This window comes from Eretmochelys imbricata, chromosome 23 (genome assembly GCF_965152235.1).
Source record: "Eretmochelys imbricata isolate rEreImb1 chromosome 23, rEreImb1.hap1, whole genome shotgun sequence".
Taxonomy (NCBI): Eukaryota; Metazoa; Chordata; order Testudines; family Cheloniidae; genus Eretmochelys; species Eretmochelys imbricata.
The window spans coordinates 15,437,203-15,459,716 of NC_135594.1; the positions used below are offsets into that span (position 1 = coordinate 15,437,203).

The 22,514-nt window shown below is 61.0% G+C and overlaps 1 protein-coding gene across 1 annotated transcript; it reads right to left on the bottom strand.

Moving 5' to 3' along the window:
* Positions 1-3,652: 3,652 nt before the first annotated feature.
* On the bottom strand, positions 3,653-21,000 carry SYT5 (synaptotagmin 5). The gene is made up of 10 exons (XM_077840198.1): positions 20,950-21,000; positions 20,597-20,669; positions 9,644-9,802; positions 9,280-9,458; positions 7,048-7,167; positions 6,443-6,610; positions 5,784-5,951; positions 4,913-5,030; positions 4,263-4,396; positions 3,653-3,862 (listed from the first exon to the last, which is right to left on the bottom strand). Exons 1-10 carry the CDS (start codon positions 20,998-21,000, stop codon positions 3,653-3,655), a joined length of 1,380 nt encoding a protein of 459 aa, XP_077696324.1.
* Positions 21,001-22,514: the final 1,514 nt, after the last annotated feature.

A 22,514-nucleotide genomic window follows, 5' to 3' on the forward strand; every position in this document is an offset into this window, starting at 1 on the left:
ACGGAGAAAGCTGATAGAAGTCAAATGGAGCAGAGTCCGCTCTCGCTCGCCCCGCTGTAAATCAAGAGTCGCTTAACTTTTACCTCCCTGCTTCCCCGTCGGAGACAATGAGGAACACACCTTTGAAATATAGAGCTCTTTGATTTATTTATGAACAGACGATGTTACCGCGCGGTCAAAGACATCGATATGAAAACCTGTTCAAAAGGGGTGCGGCGTATAAAGGACAGCACCGCTAAGGGGTGAGAGCGGGGAGGTTCCTCAAAATGGGAGGGTGGGGGTAGAATCCACCCACGTCATAGGTTACAATGGTCCTCTTTGGCCTGTACACGATCCCGTCTGCCGTTATCCTACAGTGTGTCTGCCACAGCATGGTGGTGGTCATTTAATTCTTGGCACACTCATTGTTACGGAGGTGGGGAGGTCGTCTTGAACCATGAACAAGGGGTTCACGGAGGACACAGCATCTCTCCAACGCTTGGCAGAGGCCATCTTGCGCCGGGCATTTACACACCAGTTGTTGCTAGAAGTTGGGACTTAGGGTGGAAAGGAGATTGGGGAGACTAGTATTTAGCATTGCCTCACAGTTCGCCATCATGTGGCATGGCCATCTTCATGAATGACCATCCCCATCTTGAGTGGCCACCATCCTGGATGGTGGCCATCAACTCAGATGGCCACCCTCTTGATAATCTCTCTGTTTTTTGCTAGAAGTTGGGGCCGGGGGATAAAGAGAGACGGAGAGACACAAGGTACTGGTCAGTGGAAGTAATTTAACGTCTCCGTCCATCTTGATGAAGGCCATCTTGAGCAGAGGTCCTCGTATTCTTCACTTTGCTTATGGCTAAAAGTTGAGACTGGGAGTGGGGGTGGGGGAGGGAAGGTGATGGAGAGTTAGCCAGCTAACGAGGGCTCAGCCAATGGAATTAGGACACAATCACGCCTCCAGTCATGCCTGTCACTAAAATTTGGGACCAGAGAGAGGAGACAGAGGGGATAAGATTTAAATAGCGGGGATGGAAGGCATTTTTTAGTCCCCAAGGGGTGCTAATTCTACAATCAGAGGATAGTACCAAACATCCTATCGTGGTCAACACGAGAAACAAAATGGCCACCACCCCCTACACTTGACCATTCTTGGCCTGGTGAGGTGTCCTTCTTCTTGAGCTCATTTTGCTGGGAACAGAAATCCCTGGACAGGGCAGGAACGGGAGATTCTGCTTCGGGAACTAAATAGCTGGAGGAAGCAATTAGTAACAAAATACAGCCAAGCTCCCAGTGAACCGAAATGGAGCCAGACGGGGCATGAGGAGAAAAGTGGCTCCATGGTTGAGCAGGAGAGCTCTGGGTAGCGAAAGCCAAGAGGTCATTGTATTAATACTTTGCAGCCTTGTGTCTGAGGGCTTCAGACTGGGGTGTTAGCCCAGTTTTAGGAGTGTATGAAGAGGAATTGGCTTGCCAGAGGTCAGATGGTGAATAGGACCCAGGAGTCCTGACTCCAGGTCCCCCCTGCTCTAACCACTAGACCCCACTCCCCTCCCAGAGTCAGGGAGAGAACCCAGGAGTCCTGGCTCCCAGGCTGCCCTGCTCTAACCTTCCCAGAGCCAGGGATGATCATACCGAGTCCCCCCCTCAAGGACGTTAATTAGCTAAAAAGCGTGAGTAGCGATGAACAGCAGCAAGGTTTGGTACAACAGGAACCAGGTGGGGAATCGGATCAGCCTGATTTCATTGGCACAAGCTAAGCAGAAAACAACCCAAAACAAAACATCAACGGAGGTGAATTAAACTGAGCCAGGTAATAATCCCACCGGGCACTGGGAAAACAGGAGCTGAGCTCTCCGATGCTGGTGCCTTCAAGGGATGGTCCTATTTTGGGGCTTCCATTGAAAGGGGCCTGCATTTGGAGGCTGGGTCTCATGTGTAAAGTTTGCAATAGATTTAAATGCTCGAGGACCGATTGTCCAATGTGCACCATGAGGCAGCCAGAGGAGGGACGATATGAGCAAGGAATGTGTATTTGAATGTTGGCCCTCATGTACACTTGTTGTCAACCTGTTGTAAGCCTATAATAAACATGTTTGTAAACCAATAGTATACCTGCTGTAAACCCATAGTGACCCTGTTTTAAACCCACAGTGAATCTGTTGCAAACCTATTGTAAACATGTAAGTCTATAGTGAACCTATTGTAAACCCATGGTAAAGTCACTGCAAGCCTGTAGTAATCATATAGAAAACCTGTCGTAAGACTGTAGAAAATATGTTTGTAAACCAATAGTAAGCTTGTTGTAAACATCTGGTACATCTGTAGTGAACCTGTTCTAAACCACAGTAAACTCATTGTAAGCCAATAGTAAACATATAGCAAACCTGTTGCAAGCCTATAGTAAACATGTTTGTAAAACAACAATGAACCTGTTGTAAACCCATCGTGAACTTGTTGTAAACCCATGTTTGTAAACTAATAGTAAACTTGCTGTAAACCCATAATAAACATGTTTGTAAACTAATAGTAAAGCCATAGTGAACCTATCATAAGTCTCTAGTGAACCTGTTGTAAACCCATTGTAAGCCTACAGTAAAATGTAGTAATAATGTACTAGAGTAAATCATGTACAGTAAAATTTAAAGTAATAGTAAACCTGTTATAAGCCCTCTGTAAACCTGTTGTAAACCTATATTAGACATATCATAAGACCACAAAAAATCTATAGTAAACTTGTCATGAACCTGTAGTAAACCCAAAGTATACCTGTGTGAAACCCGTAGTAAATATCTTGTAAGCCTATAATAAACACTTTGTAAAGCTGTAAATGAACCTGGAGCCAATCTGTAGTAAAGCTAGAATTACAACAGGATTACACATGAAGCCCAGTTTTAAAATATGGCACCCTACCATAATATCCAAGCATGTGAAGCTAAGTGTAACCATTGAGTGAATCTGTTGTAAACCATTAGTAAACATACAGGAATCAAATCTACAATAGGGTTACACATTAAGCTTAATTTTCAAAGATGGCACTGCACTATAGCATCCAAGTATATAAGTATATTGTAAACCCGTAGTCAACACAGCTACAATAGTTTCATACAGGAGACTTGCAAGATCCAAAGGTGGAAATCTTTAGGATGCCTCCTCTACAGATTTACAAGAGATTTACATGAGGCCTAACTTTTAAATGTGTCACCACACTATGACATCCACCTGTGCAAAGTTATGGTAGCCCTAAAGTAAACCTGTTGTAAGCCATTAGTAAACAGATTTACAATAGGTTTACACACAAGACCCAGTTTTCAAATGAGGTGGCACAACATGATGGGTAAACCTACTGCAGTCATATTGTAACCCCGCAGTAACCTCATAGTAAACCTATGGTAACTCCATAGTAACCCTATAGTAACCCTATAGTAGACGTCTCACCAGCTTCTTGACACAACGTAAACCTCACGGTTCACACGGCGGATCAGAAACAGAAGGTTTTCTCGAAGATGTTTCAACAGGAACAGCTCTGAAAGAGGAAACAGGCTCACAGGCGACCCCACACACGCATTCTCCAGAGGCGCCTCACCCACACGTTCCCACTCACTCAGGACGGGAGATGGGACGACTGCCCGCCAGCTAGGCCAGGATCGGGGGGGAAGAGGGGGCATCAGGAGGTCTTCATGCCGATGACCATGTCCACCTCCTCTTCCGTCTGCAGGGTGTGCCACTGGGCGATGGGGCGCCGGGGATTGGCCAGCATGTCGGACCAGTGACGCAGCTCCGTGCCCGTGGCATTGCAGCCCACGAAGACCTTCCCAATGGCCTCGTTCTTCCCCAACTTGTCGTAATCCAGGACGGTGAGAACAACCTGGACTTTCTGCCGGGGGAGGAGAGGTGGCACAGTGAGCTCACCCACTGCGATGCCCCAGCTGGGGGTTGGCCAGGGCCATGAACTTTCCCGGGCAGCGGTGCCATTAGCCAGGGATTTCCCGTGCTGTGCTGCAAGCTTCCCTGCAGCAGTGCCCCCAGCTGGGGATCCCCCCAGTGTTGTGATCTTCCCCCACACCAGTAATATCCACATCAAGCTGGTGAGAGAAGGGGGTGCCATCTCCCATCTAGGGGGAGCCGGCTCCCATCCGGCCCCAGAACAGGGACTGGCTGGTTCAAGGGGGTGGGGAATGGGGCCCAGGGCCTTTGCCGTCTTGGGGGCACCAGCTCCCATCTGGCCCCAGGACAGGAACTGGCTGGCTTGGAGTTTGAGGGTGGGGGGGACTCACCTGGATCTGCTCAAAGGGAACCTCAAAGCTGAAGGACTCGTTATAATAGGGGTTCAGGGTATTTTTCTTAATGGTCGTTTTCTTCTTCTTTAGCCGCTTTCCTCCCTGCATCAGGTGGATTTTCACGTAGGGATCTGGAGGGTGGGGGCGGGAGACACTTCAGAACAGAGACCCCACGCCCCACCTGGGTCTGAAGAGCAACCCCCTGCCCTGCCCCCAAGCTGGACCAGTCAGGTGATCAGTGAGGTAGCTATCCCACAATTCCTGGCTCCTGCAGGTTCAAGCACCCCTGTAAGTTTGCTGAGCCCCAAGGCCAGGGTGTCAATGGAGCTCAACCCCCTGGACATCCAGGTATGAGCCTGACCCACTCGGGGCAGAGACAGGACCTTGGCTGGGGCACTGCTGCCAGGAAGTTTGCAGTCCCAGGGTCCCGGCCTGGGTCACTGCGGGGAGGAAGCTCACAGCGCCAGGGTCCCCGGCTGGACCACTATGGGGAGGAAGCTCACAGCGACTGGGTCCCCAGCTGGAGCACTGCAGGGAGGAAGCTCACAGCACTAGGGCCCTGGCTGGGGCTCTGCTGGGAGGAAGCTCGCAGCACCGGGGTCCCCAGCTGGGGCACTGCAGGGAGGAAGCTTGCAGCATTGTCTCACCTGACAGCCCCCCCACATCCATCTTCTTCAGGTTCTTGGCTTCCAGCACAATGACCGTGAGCTTCCCAGCCGTGGGGACGTAGCGCAAGGAGAAGCAGACGTCCCCCAACTTCTCCTGCTGTGTGGCACGGGGAGGGGGGGCACAGTCAGACTGGGAGGGCTGGACTGCAGCTTCCCCTCCCCAGGAATCCTAGCTCTAGGGACCCCCCTCTCCCGCATTAGCCAACAATTCCCCCCCCCAAATCCCATCCCCCAGGGCCCCCTCCCCCCAGGGACTCCCATCCCACAATGCCCTCTCCCCCCAGGGAATCCCAACCCCCAAAACCCCCCTTCCCCTACAGGCATCCCATCCCCCAGAACCCTTCCTCTCCCAGGGAATCCCCTCCCGCAGACACCCCCTCCCTCCTGGGAATCCCCTCACCCAGAGACCCCCTCCCTGCCAGAATCCCATCCCCCAGAACCCCCCTCCCACCCTGGGAATCCCATCCCCTAGAGTGCCCCTCCCACACAGAATCACATTCCCCAGAGCCCCCCCTCCCCCCACATTTCCATCCCCTAGAGTCCCCCTCCCCCTGGGAATCTCATCCCCTCCAGACTTCCCCCCCCCAGGAATCCCAACCCCCAGCCTCCCCTCCCCTCCCAGAGAATCCCAAGCCACCAGAGCCCCCCAGAAAATCCCAACCCCCCTCCCCACCGGGAATCCCATCCCCCAGGTTCCCCTCCCCTCCCAGAGAATCCCAAGCCACCTCCTCTCCCAGGGAATTCCAACCCCCAGGCCCCCCTCCCCCCCAGGGAACCCCCCCCCCGCCTGCTGGGATGCACCCCCAAAGGCGGGGTTGCCAGGCGACAGGGCCCGCGGGTGGGGCCTCACCTCCTCCTGCTCCGCGGACTGCAGGTCCCGCCACGCCTCGATGGGCTGGGCTAGGTCCAGGCTGCTCATGGGCACCCGCAGCTCCCCGATGGCATCATGCTTGGAGAACCGGTCGAAGTCGTAGACGGCCATGACCAGGGTCCGCCCGCCCAGCTCCACGTAGGGGATCTGGGTGCGCGGGGGGAGAGACTGGGAGTGAGGGACACCGGCAGAGCTGGGGGGCACGGAGGGGGCTGCGAGTCGGGAGTGAGGGGCACCGGCAGAGCTGGGGGGCACGGAGGGGGCTGCGAGTCGGGGAGGGGCACCGGCAGAGCTGGGGGGCATGGAGGGGGCTGCGAGTCGGGAGTGAGGGGCACCGGCAGAGCTGGCGGGCACGGAGGGGGCTGCGGGTTGGGAGTGAGGGACACCGGCAGAGCTGGGGGGCACGGAGGGGGCTGCGAGTCGGGAGTGAGGGGCACCGGCAGAGCTGGGGGGCACGGAGGGGGCTGCGAGTCGGGGAGGGACACCGGCAGAGCTGGGGGGCACGGAGGGGGCTGCGAGTCGGGAGTGAGGGGCACCGGCAGAGCTGGGGGGCACGGAGGGGGCTGCGAGTCGGGGAGGGGCACCGGCAGAGCTGGGGGGCAGGGAGGGGGCTGTGGGTCAGGAGTGAGGGGTGTTACCTTGAAGATGAAGGTCTCGTTGAACGTGGGGTTCAGGGTTTTCCGATGCACTTTGGTCTCGTGTTTTTTCTTCTTCTCAGGGAGCAGGAATACTTTGACGTAGGGGTCGGACGTGCCCCCGATGTCCAGCGCCGGCAGGTCGGCTGCCTGGATGATGCCCACCACCAGCTGGGACAGGGTGAAAGGGAAAAGTTCCAGTCTGACACCGGGGGTCAGCCGCCCTGTGAGCTTCCCCCACAGCAGTGCCCCACACAGAGGACGCAGGACTCCTGGGTTCTCTCCCGGGCTCTGGGAGGGGAGTGGGGTCTAGTGGTTAGAGCAGGGGGGGCTGGGAGCCAGGACTCCTGGGTTCTCTCCCGGGCTCTGGGAGGGGAGTGGGGTCTAGTGGTTAGAGCAGGGGGGGCTGGGAGCCAGGACTCCTGGGTTCTCTCCCCGGCTCTGGGAGGGGAGTGGGGTCTAGTGGTTAGAGCAGGGGGGGCTGGGAGCCAGGACTCCTATGTTCCATTCCCAGCTCTGGGCAGGGAGGGTTTTTTCCTAGGTTGGAATTGGGAGGGATATGAGCCTGGATGCCTGGGTCCCATGGCAGGCCACGTGGGTGCCCGCACCTGCCCGTTCTGGAAGTCGTAGTCCAGCGAGTACTGCAGCTTGCCCAGCTTCTCCTGGGGCTTCTCGTCCTTTGGCTCGGGCAGCAGCGCTGGGTCCAGGTCCTCAATGTCAGGCTGCACCTGGGGCGGGGAGAGGGAGTGAGAGAGAGACCCTGAGTTCAGCCAGCACCTCAGTTACACATGCAGCGCCCGGCCCCTCCAGCAGGGGGCGCCAGGGACGCACACGCAGCGCAGGGCCCGGCCCCTCCAGCAGGGGGCACCAGGGACACACACACAGCGCAGGGCCCGGCCCCTCCAGCAGGGGGCACCAGGGACAGACAGACACAGCGCAGGGCCCGGCCCCTCCAGCAGGGGGCGCCAGGGACACACACAGCGCAGGGCCCGGCCCCTCCAGCAGGGGGCGCCAGGGACGCACACACAGCGCAGGGCCCGGCCCCTCCAGCAGGGGGCGCCAGGGACACACACAGCGCAGGGCCCGGCCCCTCCAGCAGGGGGCGCCAGGGACACACACACAGCGCAGGGCCCGGCCCCTCCAGCAGGGGGCGCCAGGGACACACACAGCGCAGGGCCCGGTCCCTCCAGCAGGGGGCGCCAGGGACACACACACAGCGCGGGGCCCGGCCCCTCCAGCAGGGGGCGCCAGGGACACACACACAGCGCAGGGCCCGGCCCCTCCAGCAGGGGGCGCCAGGGACACACACACAGCGCGGGGCCCGGCCCCTCCAGCAGGGGGCGCCAGGGACACACACACAGCGCAGGGCCCGGCCCCTCCAGCAGGGGGCGCCAGGGACACACACACAGCGTGGGGCCCGGCCCCTCCAGCAGGGGGCGCCAGGGACACACACACAGCGTGGGGCCCGGCCCCTCCAGCAGGGGGCGCCAGGGACACACACACAGCGCGGGGCCCGGCCCCTCCAGCAGGGGGCGCCAGGGACACACACAGCGCAGGGCCCGGCCCCTCCTGTAGGGGGCTCCAGGGACACACACACAGCGCAGGGCCCGGCCCCTCCAGCAGGGGGCGCCAGGGACACACACAGCGCAGGGCCCGGCCCCTCCAGCAGGGGGCGCCAGGGACAGACAGACACAGCGCAGGGCCCGGCCCCTCCAGCAGGGGGCACCAGGGACAGACAGACACAGCGCAGGGCCCGGCCCCTCCAGCAGGGGGCGCCAGGGACACACACACAGCGCAGGGCCCGGCCCCTCCAGCAGGGGGCACCAGGGACACACACACAGCGCAGGGCCCGGTCCCTCCAGCAGGGGGCACCAGGGACAGACAGACACAGCGCAGGGCCCGGCCCCTCCAGCAGGGGGCGCCAGGGACGCACACACAGCGCAGGGCCCGGCCCCTCCAGCAGGGGGCGCCAGGGACAGACAGACACAGCGCAGGGCCCGGTCCCACCAGCAGGGGGTGCCAGGGAGAGACAGATACAGCGCAGGGCCCGGCCCCACCAGCAGGGGGTGCCAGGGAGAGACAGACACAGCGCAGGGCCCGGCCCCTCCAGCAGGGGGCGCCAGGGACACACACACAGCGCAGGGCCCGGCCCCTCCAGCAGGGGGCGCCAGGGACGCACACACAGCGCAGGGCCCGGCCCCTCCAGCAGGGGGCGCCAGGGACAGACAGACACAGCGCAGGGCCCGGCCCCTCCAGCAGGGGGCGCCAGGGACGCACACGCAGCGCAGGGCCCGGCCCCTCCAGCAGGGGGTGCCAGGGAGAGACAGACACACATCACTTATACAACCATGACCCAAAATAGCTTCCCTCTACCCTCCCCCAATCCCACACACAACTACCCCACCCCTCGGCGGAGCGTCCAGGCAGCCCCCAAGGTCAGAGGCTGCTGCCTCAGGGGCCAAGGGCTTAGGCATCTGGGAGGCTTAGGAGATAAGCAGCTCAGTAGCAGCTGAGTCCCAAACTGAGGCCCCCCCGCCAGCCTCTCACCCTGGTGGGGGCCAGCTCCCCCTAGCAGGGAAGGCCCCAAGCCCACTTCCCCACCCCCTGAGCCAGCCAGTGCCCGCCCTGGGGCCAGGTGGGAGCCGGCGCCCCCTAGAGGGGACAGGCCCCGGGCCCCATTCCCCGCCCCCCTGAGCCAGCCAGTGCCCGCCCTGGGGCCGGGTGGGAGCCGGCGCCCCCTAGAGGGGACAGGCCCCGGGCCCCATTCCCCGCCCCCCTGAGCCAGCCAGTGCCCGCCCTGGGGCCGGGTGGGAGCTGGCGCCCCCTAGAAGGGGTCTCACCTTGTCGATGTAGCTCTGGCCCAGCTCCTTCACCTCCTTCAGGTTGATCTGCGCCTTCGCTTTCTCCTTCGCCTTCTTCCCCTTCTTCTTCTTCCCGCATTTCTTGCAGGCGCAGAAGCAGCAGCAGAGCAGAAGAAGAGCCGCCACGATCAGGATGGTGGCCACGGCCCAGGGCGGGACTGCGGCAGGGACAGAGCGGGAGTGAGACGGGGCCCCTCTGGGGCAGGACGCGGGGGGCTGGTTACCCCTCGCCCGGCACTGGGATGCAGCCCCTCTGGGGTGGGCTCTGGCCCAGTGCTGAGATGCGACTGCCTCTGGGGTGGGGCACGGGGCTACAGGGAGGGGATCCCCCCCAAGCACTCACTTGGCAGCTTGCTGAGCTTGTTCATGAACTTGTCCTTCATGTCGGAGAAGACGTTCTCCTTGCTGGGCGTCTCGGTGGCGTTCAGGGCCGGCTGGCTGGGCGGCGCGGTCACCTCCGAGGCCAGCATGGCCGATCGCCGAGCTGCATTCATCTTTGCACCTGGGGGAAGGGAGGGCACAGATCCGGGTCGTCCGATCATCACTGGGCCAGAGGGCCCCGACCCCCCGCCTGAGTCCACCAAGGGCCTGGACCTATTGCTCAGAGAGGTGTGAATTGTCCCAAGTGCCCCATACATCTTGCTGGGGTGTTAACTACCAGCCCCATTGCTGTTGGGGGGGGTCCCCATTGACCCTTCCCTGCAGGGGGCTCTGTCTGTACAGGAGGAGATACCACCCCCTCCCAGGCAGTCTCCCCCTGGCTTCTGGGGTAGGCACTGCAGGATCCCACTACTGCCACCAAATCAGAGAGCGGAGCTGTGGCAGGGCAGAGCCTAGGGATCCTTGGTGAGGGGGTACCCCCAGCGAGGGGGGGTATGTGGGACGCTGGCAGAGCAGAAGCCTGGGTCACCTGTGGGTCAGTTTTGCTCAGGATAGATATCGGTCTTATAGGTGTTTATCTTTTAGCCCCTGCAAGGTGCCTGTAAGTTACCGCCGGCGTTAACCCCGGGGGCGAGGTCGGGAATCCAGGAAATAGGTCGCATCAGCTTGATGAGTTTGAAAAAAATCACCCTCAACGTGCGACCAGCCCCCACCCCCGCCCGGCCCACACAAGAGGACGATCAAACTGGGCAATCAATCAAACTGAGTCCTGGCTCCCCGCACCTCCCCGCTGTTCCTCTCCCTGGCAGGACCCTCCATCCCCTGTGCAACGGGCCGGGGCCACCCCGGCAAACTTGCCTTGCTCCCCGCTGGCAAACTGCCTTTGCACCCTGGCCTGGCCTGGCTCACCGCCCAGCACTCCACGGGGTGAGGAATCGAACCCAGGGGTCCTGGCTCCCAGCCCCCCACTGCTCTAACCGCTGGACCCCACTCCCCTCTCAGAGTTGGGGATAGAACCCAGGAGTCCTGGCTCTCAGCCCCACACTGCTCTAACCACTGGACCCCCCCCTCCCCTCCCAGAGATGGGGATAGAACCCAGGAGTCCTGGCTCTCGGCCCCCCACTGCTCTAACCGCTGGACCCCACTCCCCTCCCAGAGATGGGGATGGAACCCAGGAGTCCTGGCTCTCGGCCCCCCACTGCTCTAACCACTGGACCCCCCCCTCCCCTGCCCTCCCAGATTTGGGGATAGAACCCAGGAGTCCTGGCTCTCGGCCCCCCCTGCTCTAACTACTGGACCCCACCTCTCTTCCCAGAGATGGGGATGGAACCCAGGAGTCCTGGCTCCCGGCCCCCCACTGCTCTAACCGCTGGACCCCACTCCCCTCTCAGAGTTGGGGATAGAACCCAGGAGTCCTGGCTCTTGGCCCCCCACTGCTCTAACCACTGGACCCCCCCCTCCCCTCCCCTCCCAGAGATGGGGATGGAACCCAGGAGTCCTGGCTCCCGGCCCCCCACTGCTCTAACCGCTGGACCCCCTCCTCCCCTCCCCTCCCAGAGATGGGGATGGAACCCAGGAGTCCTGGCTCTCGGCCCCCCACTGCTCTAACCACTGGACCCCCCCATCCCTTGCCCTCCCAGATTTGGGGATAGAACCCAGGAGTCCTGGCTCTCGGCCCCCCCTGCTCTAACTACTGGACCCCACCTCTCTTCCCAGAGATGGGGATGGAACCCAGGAGTCCTGGCTCCCGGCCCCCCACTGCTCTAACCACTGGATCCCACTCCCCTCCCAGAGATGGGACAGCGGCCAGACAGACGGGGTGGTGCCCGGGGAGGGGCAGAGGGGTGGCTAGCTAGGGACTGGGGCCGGCTGGCCGGACAGAGGGGGCGTTGGGATGGCTCGATAGCTAGAGGCTGAGAGGGGGGCTGGCTAGAAGGGGGGAACAGACAGACGGGGAATGTCGGGGGCCGGCTGTGCCGGGGCCTGGCTGATGGGGAATTTCTCTCTCTCCTGCCCCCTCCCCCTGGGCTCTGATCCCATTAGCGCCCGTTAAAGTGCCAGGGGCCGGCCCTGCTCGCTAATCCCCCCCCCCAACTCACAGATGGAGCCGAGTGGATTAACCACCCCCCCAACCAGCAGGATTGACCCAGCACCGGGCAGGGAGCGAGCCGTGAGGCACGTTGTGGGGCGGGCATCAGGGGCTGGAGCCTTCACCTCCCCCGGCCCGAGCAGGGCCTCACCACCTCTGCCAGGCACACGGGACGCCTGGCTTCAGTTCCACACCCCTCCTCTGCGGGTCTGGGCATGGCTCAGCTCCGCCCTGGGCCTCAGTTTCCCCATGGCATTGAAAGCACCAGCAACTCTTGATTTAGGCTGTGAGCTCCCCTGGGCTGGCAGGGCCTGGCTCCAGCTGCGGGGGGGCATGGGCAGTGCCCGGTGCGACGGGGCTCCGATCTCATCAGGGTGGGGGGTTGGGGGGGGTCCCGGGGCTAGCATCCAGACGTTCTGGCTCCCAGTCGAGTGCTTTAAGCACAAACCCAGGTGCCTGGACATAGACAGACACAGGGTAACACGAGAGACCCCCATCCCCACCCCCGGCGCAAACCCACGGGCCCATCTAGCGCGGTATCCAGCCCCTGCCCCGGAGCAGACCCATGGGCCCCTCCACCCCTGTGATTGCTCACCCCAGCGCCGGCCGGCTCGCGCTCGCTCTCTCTCTCTCACGCAACCTCGCTGCCCCGGGCCCTGACGCCCACTTGTGCTGAGCTGGGTGACAGCTCCCCCCCCCGCCCCCCCCTCCCCGCCAGCCCCTGTCAGCCCAGGCCTTTGTCAACCAGAGCAACCACCGGAAAACACCACCCTGGAAGGAGCCATGGGGCATGGGGCCTGACTCTCTAGGGGGCACCAGCTCCCATCTGGCCCCAGGGCAGGGACTGGCTGGCTCAGGGGGGTGGGGGCTGGGGCACGGGGCCTGTCCCCTCTAGGGGGCGCTGGCGCTGATGAGGGGCAATAACCCTGTGTATCTGGGGAAGGGCAGAGCACACAAGCAGGAAGAAGGGATTGAATCAGCCCCTTGAGGCCAACAGACAAACCCCAGCCCCGAACACTAAGCCCCAAACACGCGTCCCCACCCTCTATGGGGCTGGGGGAACCACATCACTTTAATTACATGTTGGGCAGTGTCGGCAGAGTGACACAGTGTATCACGACTCCTGGGTTCTCTCCCTGGGTCTGGGAGGGGAGTGGGGTCTAGTGGTTAGAGCTGGGGGGCGGGGGCTGAGAGCCAGGACATCTGGGTTCTCTCCCTGGGTCTGGGAGGTGGGTTCTCTGAGTCAACCAACCTCTCTCCCCCGCTACCACTTTCCACGGCATTGAAATGAGTTTGTTGGGCTTGAGCCCCGTCCGCTGTGGGGCCGGGGCCCCTATTACCCCACAACAACCTCCGAGGGGCACTAACCCACAGCCTCAGCAAAGGGGGAGATATGGCTGAATAGGAGAGAAGAACTGAGCCCCCACCCTGCAGAGGGTTCCCCTGGGGCTGGCGACAGGAGAAAAGCTATGTATGGGGGGAGCCCAGGGCCGGGCTGGCAGGGGGCTGCGGGTCGGGAGTGAGGGACACCGGCGGGGCTGGGGGGAGCCCAGGGCCAGGGAGGCAGGGCGGGTGCACGTGTCCCTGCCTGTGTGTGCGGTTTTCCAGTTCTGACTCTCTGAGTACGTGTGTTTCCGCCTCCCCCCTGTCCCCCCCCCGCGTGCCCTGAGGCCGGAGGATCCACAACAGCTGGGCCCTTCTGCACCACAACAGCCCCCGCCCCCACCCCACCCCGCCCCAGCAATGAAACCCAACACACCGCAAGATCGGGGCCCAGCCAGGGGGGAAGTGAGCTGGGGACAGAACCCAGGAGTCCGTATTCCCAGCTCCCCCCAACCCCGCTCTAACCAGTAGACCCCACTTCCCTCCCAGACCAGGGAGAGAACCCAGGAGTCCTGGTTCCCAGCTTCCCCCACCCCAGACCCCACTCCCCTCCCAGACCAGGGAGAGAACCCAGGAGTCCTGGCTCCCAGCCCCCCTGCTCTAACCACTCGACCCCACTCCCCTCTCAGAGCCAGGAAGAGAACCCAGGTGTCCTGGCTTCCAACCCTCCCCCCACGCACCAGACCACACACGGGGTCTGTGCTACAGGGCATGTGCTTTGAGCACTGGACAGCCCCCACTGACCACAGCGTCACTGGATCAATGGGGCCAGGACCCCAAGCTGGCCTGACCTGGGATGGCTCCACGGGCCCCCGGCCTGCGGCTGGGGATATGGTTTCACCTGTTAAGTTGGACCCAACCTTGTGGACCGCGCCCATCTGCGCCGGCCTCTGCCTGGCCCTGGGGGTCAGCGGGTGCCCCGCTTGGGGCATCAGGGCAAGAGATGGGCTCCTCCCCAGCCCCAGCTGCCGTGACTCAGCTGCGGAGCCGGCCAAGAACCTGGCTCTGGGCTGGACCCTCTGGCGCCCGGGGTCCCGTGAGACACGCAAAAGATGGGAGCCGACAGCTCTGAAATATCGATCCTCCGAATTCCCAGCACCGCTCCTCTTCCAGCCCAGCCCAGCCCCCTCCCGGACCCTGCCCCCTCCTCGCCCCCCAGGTCCCACCCTACCTCACCCAGGGCCATGAGCTCCCCTCTATCCATCAGCTCCTCAGCGCTCCCCAAGGGGGCCAGGACCCAGTGGCTACAGCTCCTTTGGGGCCAGTGGGGCCAGATCCCCAGCTGGGTCTATCCGCTGTATTTCCATTGGGGGTTATGGGGCCAACCCCCAGTTGGGCCAGTGGCACAGCTCCATTGGATCAGTGGGGCCAGACCCTCAGCTGGGCCAGTGGCTGCAGCTCCATTGGATCAGTGGGGCCAGACCCCCAGCTGGCGTGATTCAGAGTCACTCTGGAGTGACACCTCTTTAGACCAGCTGAGCCTCTGGCCCTCTATGGAGCGAATTTGCCCATCAAGACACAGGGGGCGATTCTAGGGACAGATCCTCAGCCAGTGTAAACGGGTGTCACTCCAGAGTGACACCGATGGACCCAGCTGGGACCCGGCCCCGCGCCACGGCCAGCCCCCCCCTCCCCCAGCCGCGATCGGACCCTTCAGCCGCTCCCCGCCCCCCGGCTTTGTTCCCCCCCGCCGCCCCCCTCAGCTCCCGGTCCCCCGAGTCCTCAGCGCCGGCTGCTCCCATCGGGGGACGGGGGGGGGGGGGGGCTCCTACCGTCTCCCTCCGTCGCGGCGGGGGGCCGGCGCCGGGCGGCCGGAGCGGGGCTCGGAGCTGTCCGCCCAGCGGTGCTGAACGGCGGCTGGGTGGGGCAGGGGGTGGGGACAGGAGGGGGAGGGGCTCCTCCGTGGCAGGCAGGGAGGGGGAGGGGACTCTGCCATCCCTGGGAAGGGAGGGGCTCTTCCGTCGCAGGCTGGGAGGGGAGGGGGCTCTCTTATTGCAGGGAGGGGGGCTGGGGCTGGGGGTCTCCCATCGCAGGGAGGGGGTGGGGCTGGGGGGGTCTCCCGTTGCAGGGAGGGGGGCTGAGGAGGATCTCCCATCGCAGTGGAGGGGGGGTGAGGAAAGAGGGGGCTCTGGGTTAGGATCCCCAGGCTGGAATGGTTTATCCTGATCAGCAATTGGGGCGGCGGGGGAGGGGTGTTGAGGAACACACACAGCGCAGGGCCCGGCCCCTCCAGCAGGGGGCGCCAGGGACGCACACACAGCGCAGGGCCCGGCCCCTCCAGCAGGGGGCGCCAGGGACGCACACACAGCGCAGGGCCCGGCCCCTCCAGCAGGGGGCGCCAGGGACACACACACAGCGCAGGGCCCGGCCCCTCCAGCAGGGGGCGCCAGGGACACACACACAGCGCAGGGCCCGGCCCCTCCAGCAGGGGGCGCCAGGGACACACACACAGCGCAGGGCCCGGCCCCTCCAGCAGGGGGCGCCAGGGACACACACACACAGAGCGCAGGGCCCGGCCCCTCCAGCAGGGGGCGCCAGGGACACACACACACAGAGCGCAGGGCCCGGCCCCTCCAGCAGGGGGCACCAGGGACACACACACAGCGCAGGGCTCGGCCCCTCCTGCAGGGGGCACCAGGGACACACACACAGCGCAGGGCTCGGCCCCTCCTGCAGGGGGCACCAGGGACACACACAGCGCAGGGCTCGGCCCCTCCTGCAGGGGGCGCCAGGGACACACACAGCGCAGGGCCCGGCCCCTCCAGCAGGGGGCGCCAGGGACGCACACAGCGCAGGGCCCGGCCCCTCCTGCAGGGGGCGCCAGGGACGCACACACAGCGCAGGGCCCGGCCCCACCAGCAGGGGGCGCCAGGGACACACACGTGTGTGTACCTGGGTTTACCCTTCTACACTATGAGATGCCTGCAGCGGTGATGGGAGAGGACTCGCCCCTCCCCCTTCGCCCTGTGTGCGGGGGCGGAGCAGGGGCCTTGTGAAGCAAGTAAACAAACCTAGCGCATGTGGGGGCCGGGGAAGGGGCGATGCTGCCCCCTGCAGGAGAGAAGGGAAACTTTGGCCTTCGGCATTGCAAAGCCACCTGTCCCGGCTCCCAGCCCTGCCCAGCCCCCTAGACCCCACTTCCCTGCCTGAGACGGGGAGAGAACCCAGGCGTCCTGGCTCCCAGCCCCTGCCCCCCGTCTCTAGCCACTAGATCGCACTCCCCTCCCAACACCAGGGAGAGAACCCAGGAGTCCTGGCTCCCAGCCCCCCTGCTCTAACCACTAGACCCCACTCCCCTCCCGGAGATGGGACTGGAAGAAGTCCAGATTATCTGGCGTGAGTCGCACCAGGGCAACGCCGGCGCCATGGGAACAAGATGGGGAAATCACCCAGCGTCATAGCAACTCTTGGAGTTGATACTTTGTTGCCTTGGCAACAGGAGAATTCACCCACTCTCCTCATCCATCAGAGGCCAGAAATCAACAGGGTTAGAACGGGGGTGGGTGGGGGGCCAACAGGGGGCGCTGAGCTACAGCAGGGCCCAGCAGGGGGGTCTCTCCCCTGGCGGTCGGGCCTGACCCTGATGCCCCTGGGAGACACAGGGGGGCTATCCCAAACCTAGGCTCCCCCCAGCCCTGCCAGTGCCCCTCACTCCTGCCCCGCAGCCCCTGCTAGCCCAGCCCCGGGCTCCCCCTAGCTCTGCTGGTGCCCCTCACTCCCGACCTGCGGCACCCCCGGCTTCCCACTCTATACCATATGTCACAGCTTCACCGGCCCGGTGCTCTCGCCCTTGTCCACATGCTTGTTGACCCCTCAAAGAATTCTAGTAGATTGGTGAGGGGTGGTTTCCCTTTACGAAAACCATTTTGATTCTTCCTTAACAAATTATGTTCACCCATGTGTCTGATCGTTCTGTTCTTTGCTATCATTTCGGCCAGCTTGCTCGGTCCCGAGGTCAAGCTCACCGGCCTGTAATTGCCAGGATCACCTCTGGAGCCCTTTTTAAAAATTGACATCCCATTAGCTACCCTCCAGTCATCTGGTACAGACGCTGATTTAAATGACAGGTTACAGACGAGCGTTAGAAGTCCTGCAATTCCACCTTTGAGTTCCTGCAGGACTCTGGGGTGAATCCCATCTGGTCCTGGTAACTTATTGCTGTTTAAGATATCAATTTTTTCCAAAACCTCCTCTAATGACACCTCAATCTGGGGCAGTTCCTCAGATTTGTCACCTAAAAAGAATGGCTCGGGTTTGGGAATCTCCCTCCCATCCTCAGCCGTGAAGGATGCAAAGAATTCATTTAGTTTCTCCACAATGGCCTTATCGTCCTTGAGTGCTCCCTTAGCATCTTGATCATCCAGTGGCTCCACTGGTTGTTTAGCAGCTTCCTGCTCTGACTTTCTGAGTCTTTGGCTAGCTGTTCTTCACATTCTTTCTGGCCTTCCTAATTATATTTTTACACTTCATTTGCCAGAGTTTACGCTCCTTTCTATTTTCCTCACTAGGATTTAACTTCCACTTTTTAAAGGATGCCTTTTTGCCTCTCACAGCTTCTCTTACTTTGTTGTTTAGCCCAGTGGCACTTTAGCAATCCAGTATCTGTGATTGTGATTAACGAGAGGTGGTTAATTAGCACCTCTTGCAAAAGATTAATATATTTCCATTACTAACATTTAACCATTAATTATGGACATGTGAGTAATTAACAGTTAGGTGAAACCAGTGATCCTTAGCAGTTCACTGTTAATTACGTTCATAGAACTAAGCAATTAGCAATGATTCGAAACCAGCTATGGCTAATAACCAAAAATTATTGATAACAGCAGATTAGGGCCAGATCAGGGCTGGCGCCCCCTAGAGGGGAAAGGCCCCACACCCCGTTCCCCACCCTCCTGAGCCAGCCAGTCCCTGCCCTGGGGCCGGATGGGAGCCGGCGCCCCCTAGAGGGGAAAGGTCTCATGGCCCCTTACCTGCCCCCCTAAGCCAGCCAGTCCCCGTCCTGGGGCCAGACGGGAGCCAGCGCCCCCTAGAGGGGAAAGGTGATACAATGTAATTCTGTCCCGCTGAGAGCCCCATGATGGAGACAGGGCCACTGGAGACGCCGGCAGGGTCTCTCCCTGCACTCGCCTGCCCCTGGGGAGGGGGGCCCAGATGCGGATGCTGTAGCTATAGTTGTGGGCCCAGGACACAGAAGGCTTCACCCAGCCAGGGTCAGGGAGCTGTTCGAATGAGCCTTGAGGGTGAGGATCATCACTGGGGCAGGCACTGGCAGGGGACAGGCAGAGAGAGCATGAGACCCCAGAGCCGGGGGGGGGAATCTAGGCGTCCTGGCTCCTAGCCCCCCCCCCCAACCACTAGACCCCTCTCCCCTCCCAGAGCTGGGGGAGAACCTAAGAGTCCTGGCTTCCAACCCCCCTGCTCTAACCACTAGACTCCACTGCCCTCCCAGAGCTGAGGGAGAACCCACGAGTCCTGGCTCCCAGCCCCACCACTCTGTCCCCCGAGAGTCCCCCCCGGGTGGATGTGTTGTTCCTTGACTTTAGCAAAGCTTTTGACACGGTCTCCCACAGTATTCTTGTCAGCAAGTTAAGGAAGTATGGGCTGGATGAATGCACTATAAGGTGGGTAGAAAGCTGGCTAGATTGTCGGGCTCAACGGGTAGTGATCAATGGCTCCATGTCTAGTTGGCAGCCGGTGTCAAGTGGAGTGCCCCAGGGGTAGGTCCTGGGGCCGGTTTTGTTCAGTATCTTCATAAATGATCTGGAGGATGGTGTGGATTGCACCCTCAGCAAGTTTGCAGACGACACTAAACTGGGAGGAGTGGTAGAAATGCTGGAGGGGAGGGATAGGATACAGAAGGACCTAGACAAATTGGAGGATTGGGCCAAAAGAAATCTGATGAGGTTCAATAAGGACAAGTGCAGGGTCCTGCACTTAGGATGGAAGAATCCAATGCACCGCTACAGACCAGGGACCGAGTGGCTAGGCAGCAGTTCTGCGGAAAAGGACCTAGGGGTGACAGTGGACGAGAAGCTGGATATGAGTCAGCAGTGGGCCCTTGTTGCCAAGAAGGCCAATGGCATTTTGGGATGTATAAGTAGGGGCATAGCGAGCAGATCGAGGGACGTGATCGTCCCCCTCTATTCGACACTGGTGAGGCCTCATCTGGAGTACTGTGTCCAGTTTTGGGCCCCACACTACAAGAAGGATGTGGATAAATTGGAGAGAGTCCAGCGAAGGGCAACAAAAATGATTAGGGGTCTGGAACACATGAGTTATGAGGAGAGGCTGAGGGAACTGGGGATGTTTAGTCTTCAGAAGAGAAGAATAAGGGGGGATTTGATAGCTGCTTTCAGTTACCTTAAAGGGGGGTCCAAAGAGGATGACTCTAGCCTGTTCTCAGTGGTAGCAGAGGACAGTACAAGGAGTAATGGTCTCAAGTTGCAGTGGGGGAGGTTTAGTTTGGATATTAGGAAAAACTTTTTCACTAGGAGGGTGGTGAAACACGGAAATGCGTTACCTAGGGAGGTGGTAGAATCTCCTTCCTTAGAAGTTTTTAAGGTCAGGCTTGACAAAGCCCTGGCTGGGATGATTTAATTGGGGATCGGTCCTGCTTTTGAGCAGGGGGTTGGACTAAATGACCTCCTGAGGTCCCTTCCAACCCTGATATTCTATGAACGCTATCTGTTACAGGTTGGTGCTGGCATCAGGAGAAATCAATTTACATTTTCATACTCAAAGCTGCTGCCAAATATTTCCATAACAGCAGCATCCAGAGACCTTGACTGAGAGTGGCCCCTCTCCCCCACCAGCAGGCCAGGCAGGGCACCTCACCCCACAATCCTCAAGTGAGATCAGGGCCCCCCTCATGCTGGGCATGGCGGGCTCCCTCCCGCCCTGAATCAAGATGGGGGCCTTACTTCTAGCCTGGGGAACGTGGGGTGGTTACATGGGGACCCCTCACCCAGGGCATAGACACAGTCCCTCTGGGATGGGGCATGAGGGCTGGTTATATGGGGACCCCTTCCCTGGTGCTGGGATGCAGCTGTCTCTAGGGTTGGGCGTGGGGACTTAGCCAGCTCCGTGGAACAGCTGGATGTGGGTCTGGCCCTTGGTTTTCAGTGTTTCTTTTGTTTCATTTCCCCTGGGAATTGATCAGGGTTGTTTATCACCACCACACCCAAACTGGGAGAAAATCAATGAAAACAAAAAGATGAATAATTTTCCTGGGGTTGATTTTGCTGGAGGGAAAGACGGGGCGGGGGAAGCAACCAGCCAATTAAAGCTTCAACTTCGGCTTCTCAATGCGGTTTGCTGCTGACCTAAACCAGAACTCACAACCCAAGCTCTCCTCGCTTGCTCTCTGCTCCCCGAAGAAAACGTTTCATTTGAATCGAGAGTTAGAGCTGGGCGCTTATAACGATTCACGCTTAATCCCACCTCGGGTGCAGCGCCGACATTCAGCGTCGGCCTCCTCTCCTGGCTTGGCATTGTCGAAACTTTCCAAGCCTTCCTTGGGTTCTGAGAGCGAGTTTCAGTTGTGAGCCCGTCAGATCTCGAAAGCGCGCGCTGCGAACAACGTGAACGGTGTGCGTGGCGGGCGGGCGATTCATCGGTGCGTTCATCAGGAATCCATCAGGCAACCAGGACTCCTGGGTTCTATCCCCGGCTCTGGGAGGGGAGGGGAGCCTAATGGCTCAGAGCAGGGTGGGGGGAAGGGAAATGGGTCCCAGGACACCAAGGGTCTACCTCCTGCTTGGCCCCACTTCGTGCCTCAGTTCCCCCCTCCTTACATCAGCCACAAATTTCGTGGGGTAGCGGGCGTCCGTCTCCAGGACGTCCATGGTGCGGGGCCGGGGCTCCGGGACGCACCCTGGCTGCTGTGCCCAATTCCAGGCACCCTCAAGGAGTCGCCGACGCCTGCTGCAATCGGTCCCATTAGCCGTATCCCTACCGCCACCCCGAGCCAGACACTGTCGAAAAGGAGAGGGAAAAGCCGCCCTAACACCCCTCCACCAGAGACCAGGTGGGATATCGATCGGTCCGACACGCGCACGGTGCATCCTGCCGTATAAGACCCGAACCTGCCGTTCAGCCACTGGGACCCGCGACGGTTCCCCGGCTCCGCTCCGGGCCACGAAAGCAAAACGGGGCCTTTTGCCGGCTGCATCTTCGTGTCGGCCGACAAGTTGGTTCTGGCCTCTGCCCAAGGAGCCAGCAGCCGGGCCTCACCGTCACCGAAACCCCACTGAGATCCGGTGCCGCGCTCCTCACCGCAGAGATCTCCGTGCCGAGCAGAGAAAAGGGCCCCCGGCTCAGCGAGGCGAGTCCTGTGAGAACCCCACCGAGGCGGCGGGTAGTTCGGACCCTCTTTAAGGCACATCACTGATGGGGGAGCGAAAGGGAGGGAAGAAGGTGGGATAAAGGGGAGATACGGACTCGACTGAGCTAAACCTCCAGGAGCCCCCCCCAAAAAAAGACCTTTAAATAAGCTCCAAAACTGACACAAGCCCCCCCCCCCCACACACACCCACCAGAGGCGAGGGTGCAGCACAGAGTCATTCCTGAGCTTTGGGATGGGGAGGGGGGGGGGGCATTGTGGTCCCCAAGTTTCTCCTGGGGAATGAGTGGGAGAGGAACAGGTGCTAGGTCCTGAGGGGGGGGGTGCATGGGCAGGCCCGGGAAAGGTGGGGGCGTGAGGCTCAGAGCCAAGGCAGCCCCATGGTGGGAGCGGGACACATGGGGGTTTTGGAGGGTTACCAACTTTCTAATGGCACAAACCTGAACACCCTTGGCCCACCCCTTCTCTACACCTCCGCCCCACTCACTCCATCCTGCCTCCCCCTGACATTCGCTCTCCCCCTCCTCGCTCACTGTCACTGGGCTGGGGCAGGGATGCGGGAGGGGGTGAGGGCTCCAGTTGGGGGTGTGAGCTCCAGGGAGGGGCCAGAAATGAGGGGCTCAGGGTATGGGAGGGGGCCCTGGGGTAGGGCAGGGGGTTGCGATGCAGGTGGGCGCGTGGGGTGTGGGCTCTGGGAGGGTGTTTGGGTGCGGCGGGGGGTTCGGGCTCTCGGCAGGCAGCGCTTACCTCAGGCGGCTCCTGGTCGGCGGCACGGCAGGGCTAAGGCAGGCTCCCTACCTGCCCTGGCTCCACACGGCTCCCACAAGCAGCCGGCATGTCCAGCCCCTAGGGACCCCTAATCACACCCCCTTCAGGCCTCAAACCCGTCACCCCCAGAGCACCATCTCCAGCTCCCTGAGTCGCCAGGCTGCTGCATCCGGCCACTAGAGGGCGCCATGAGACAGGCTTTGCCAGAGGCTTCAACCACTGTTCACGAGAGGGCTGGGAGCCAGGACG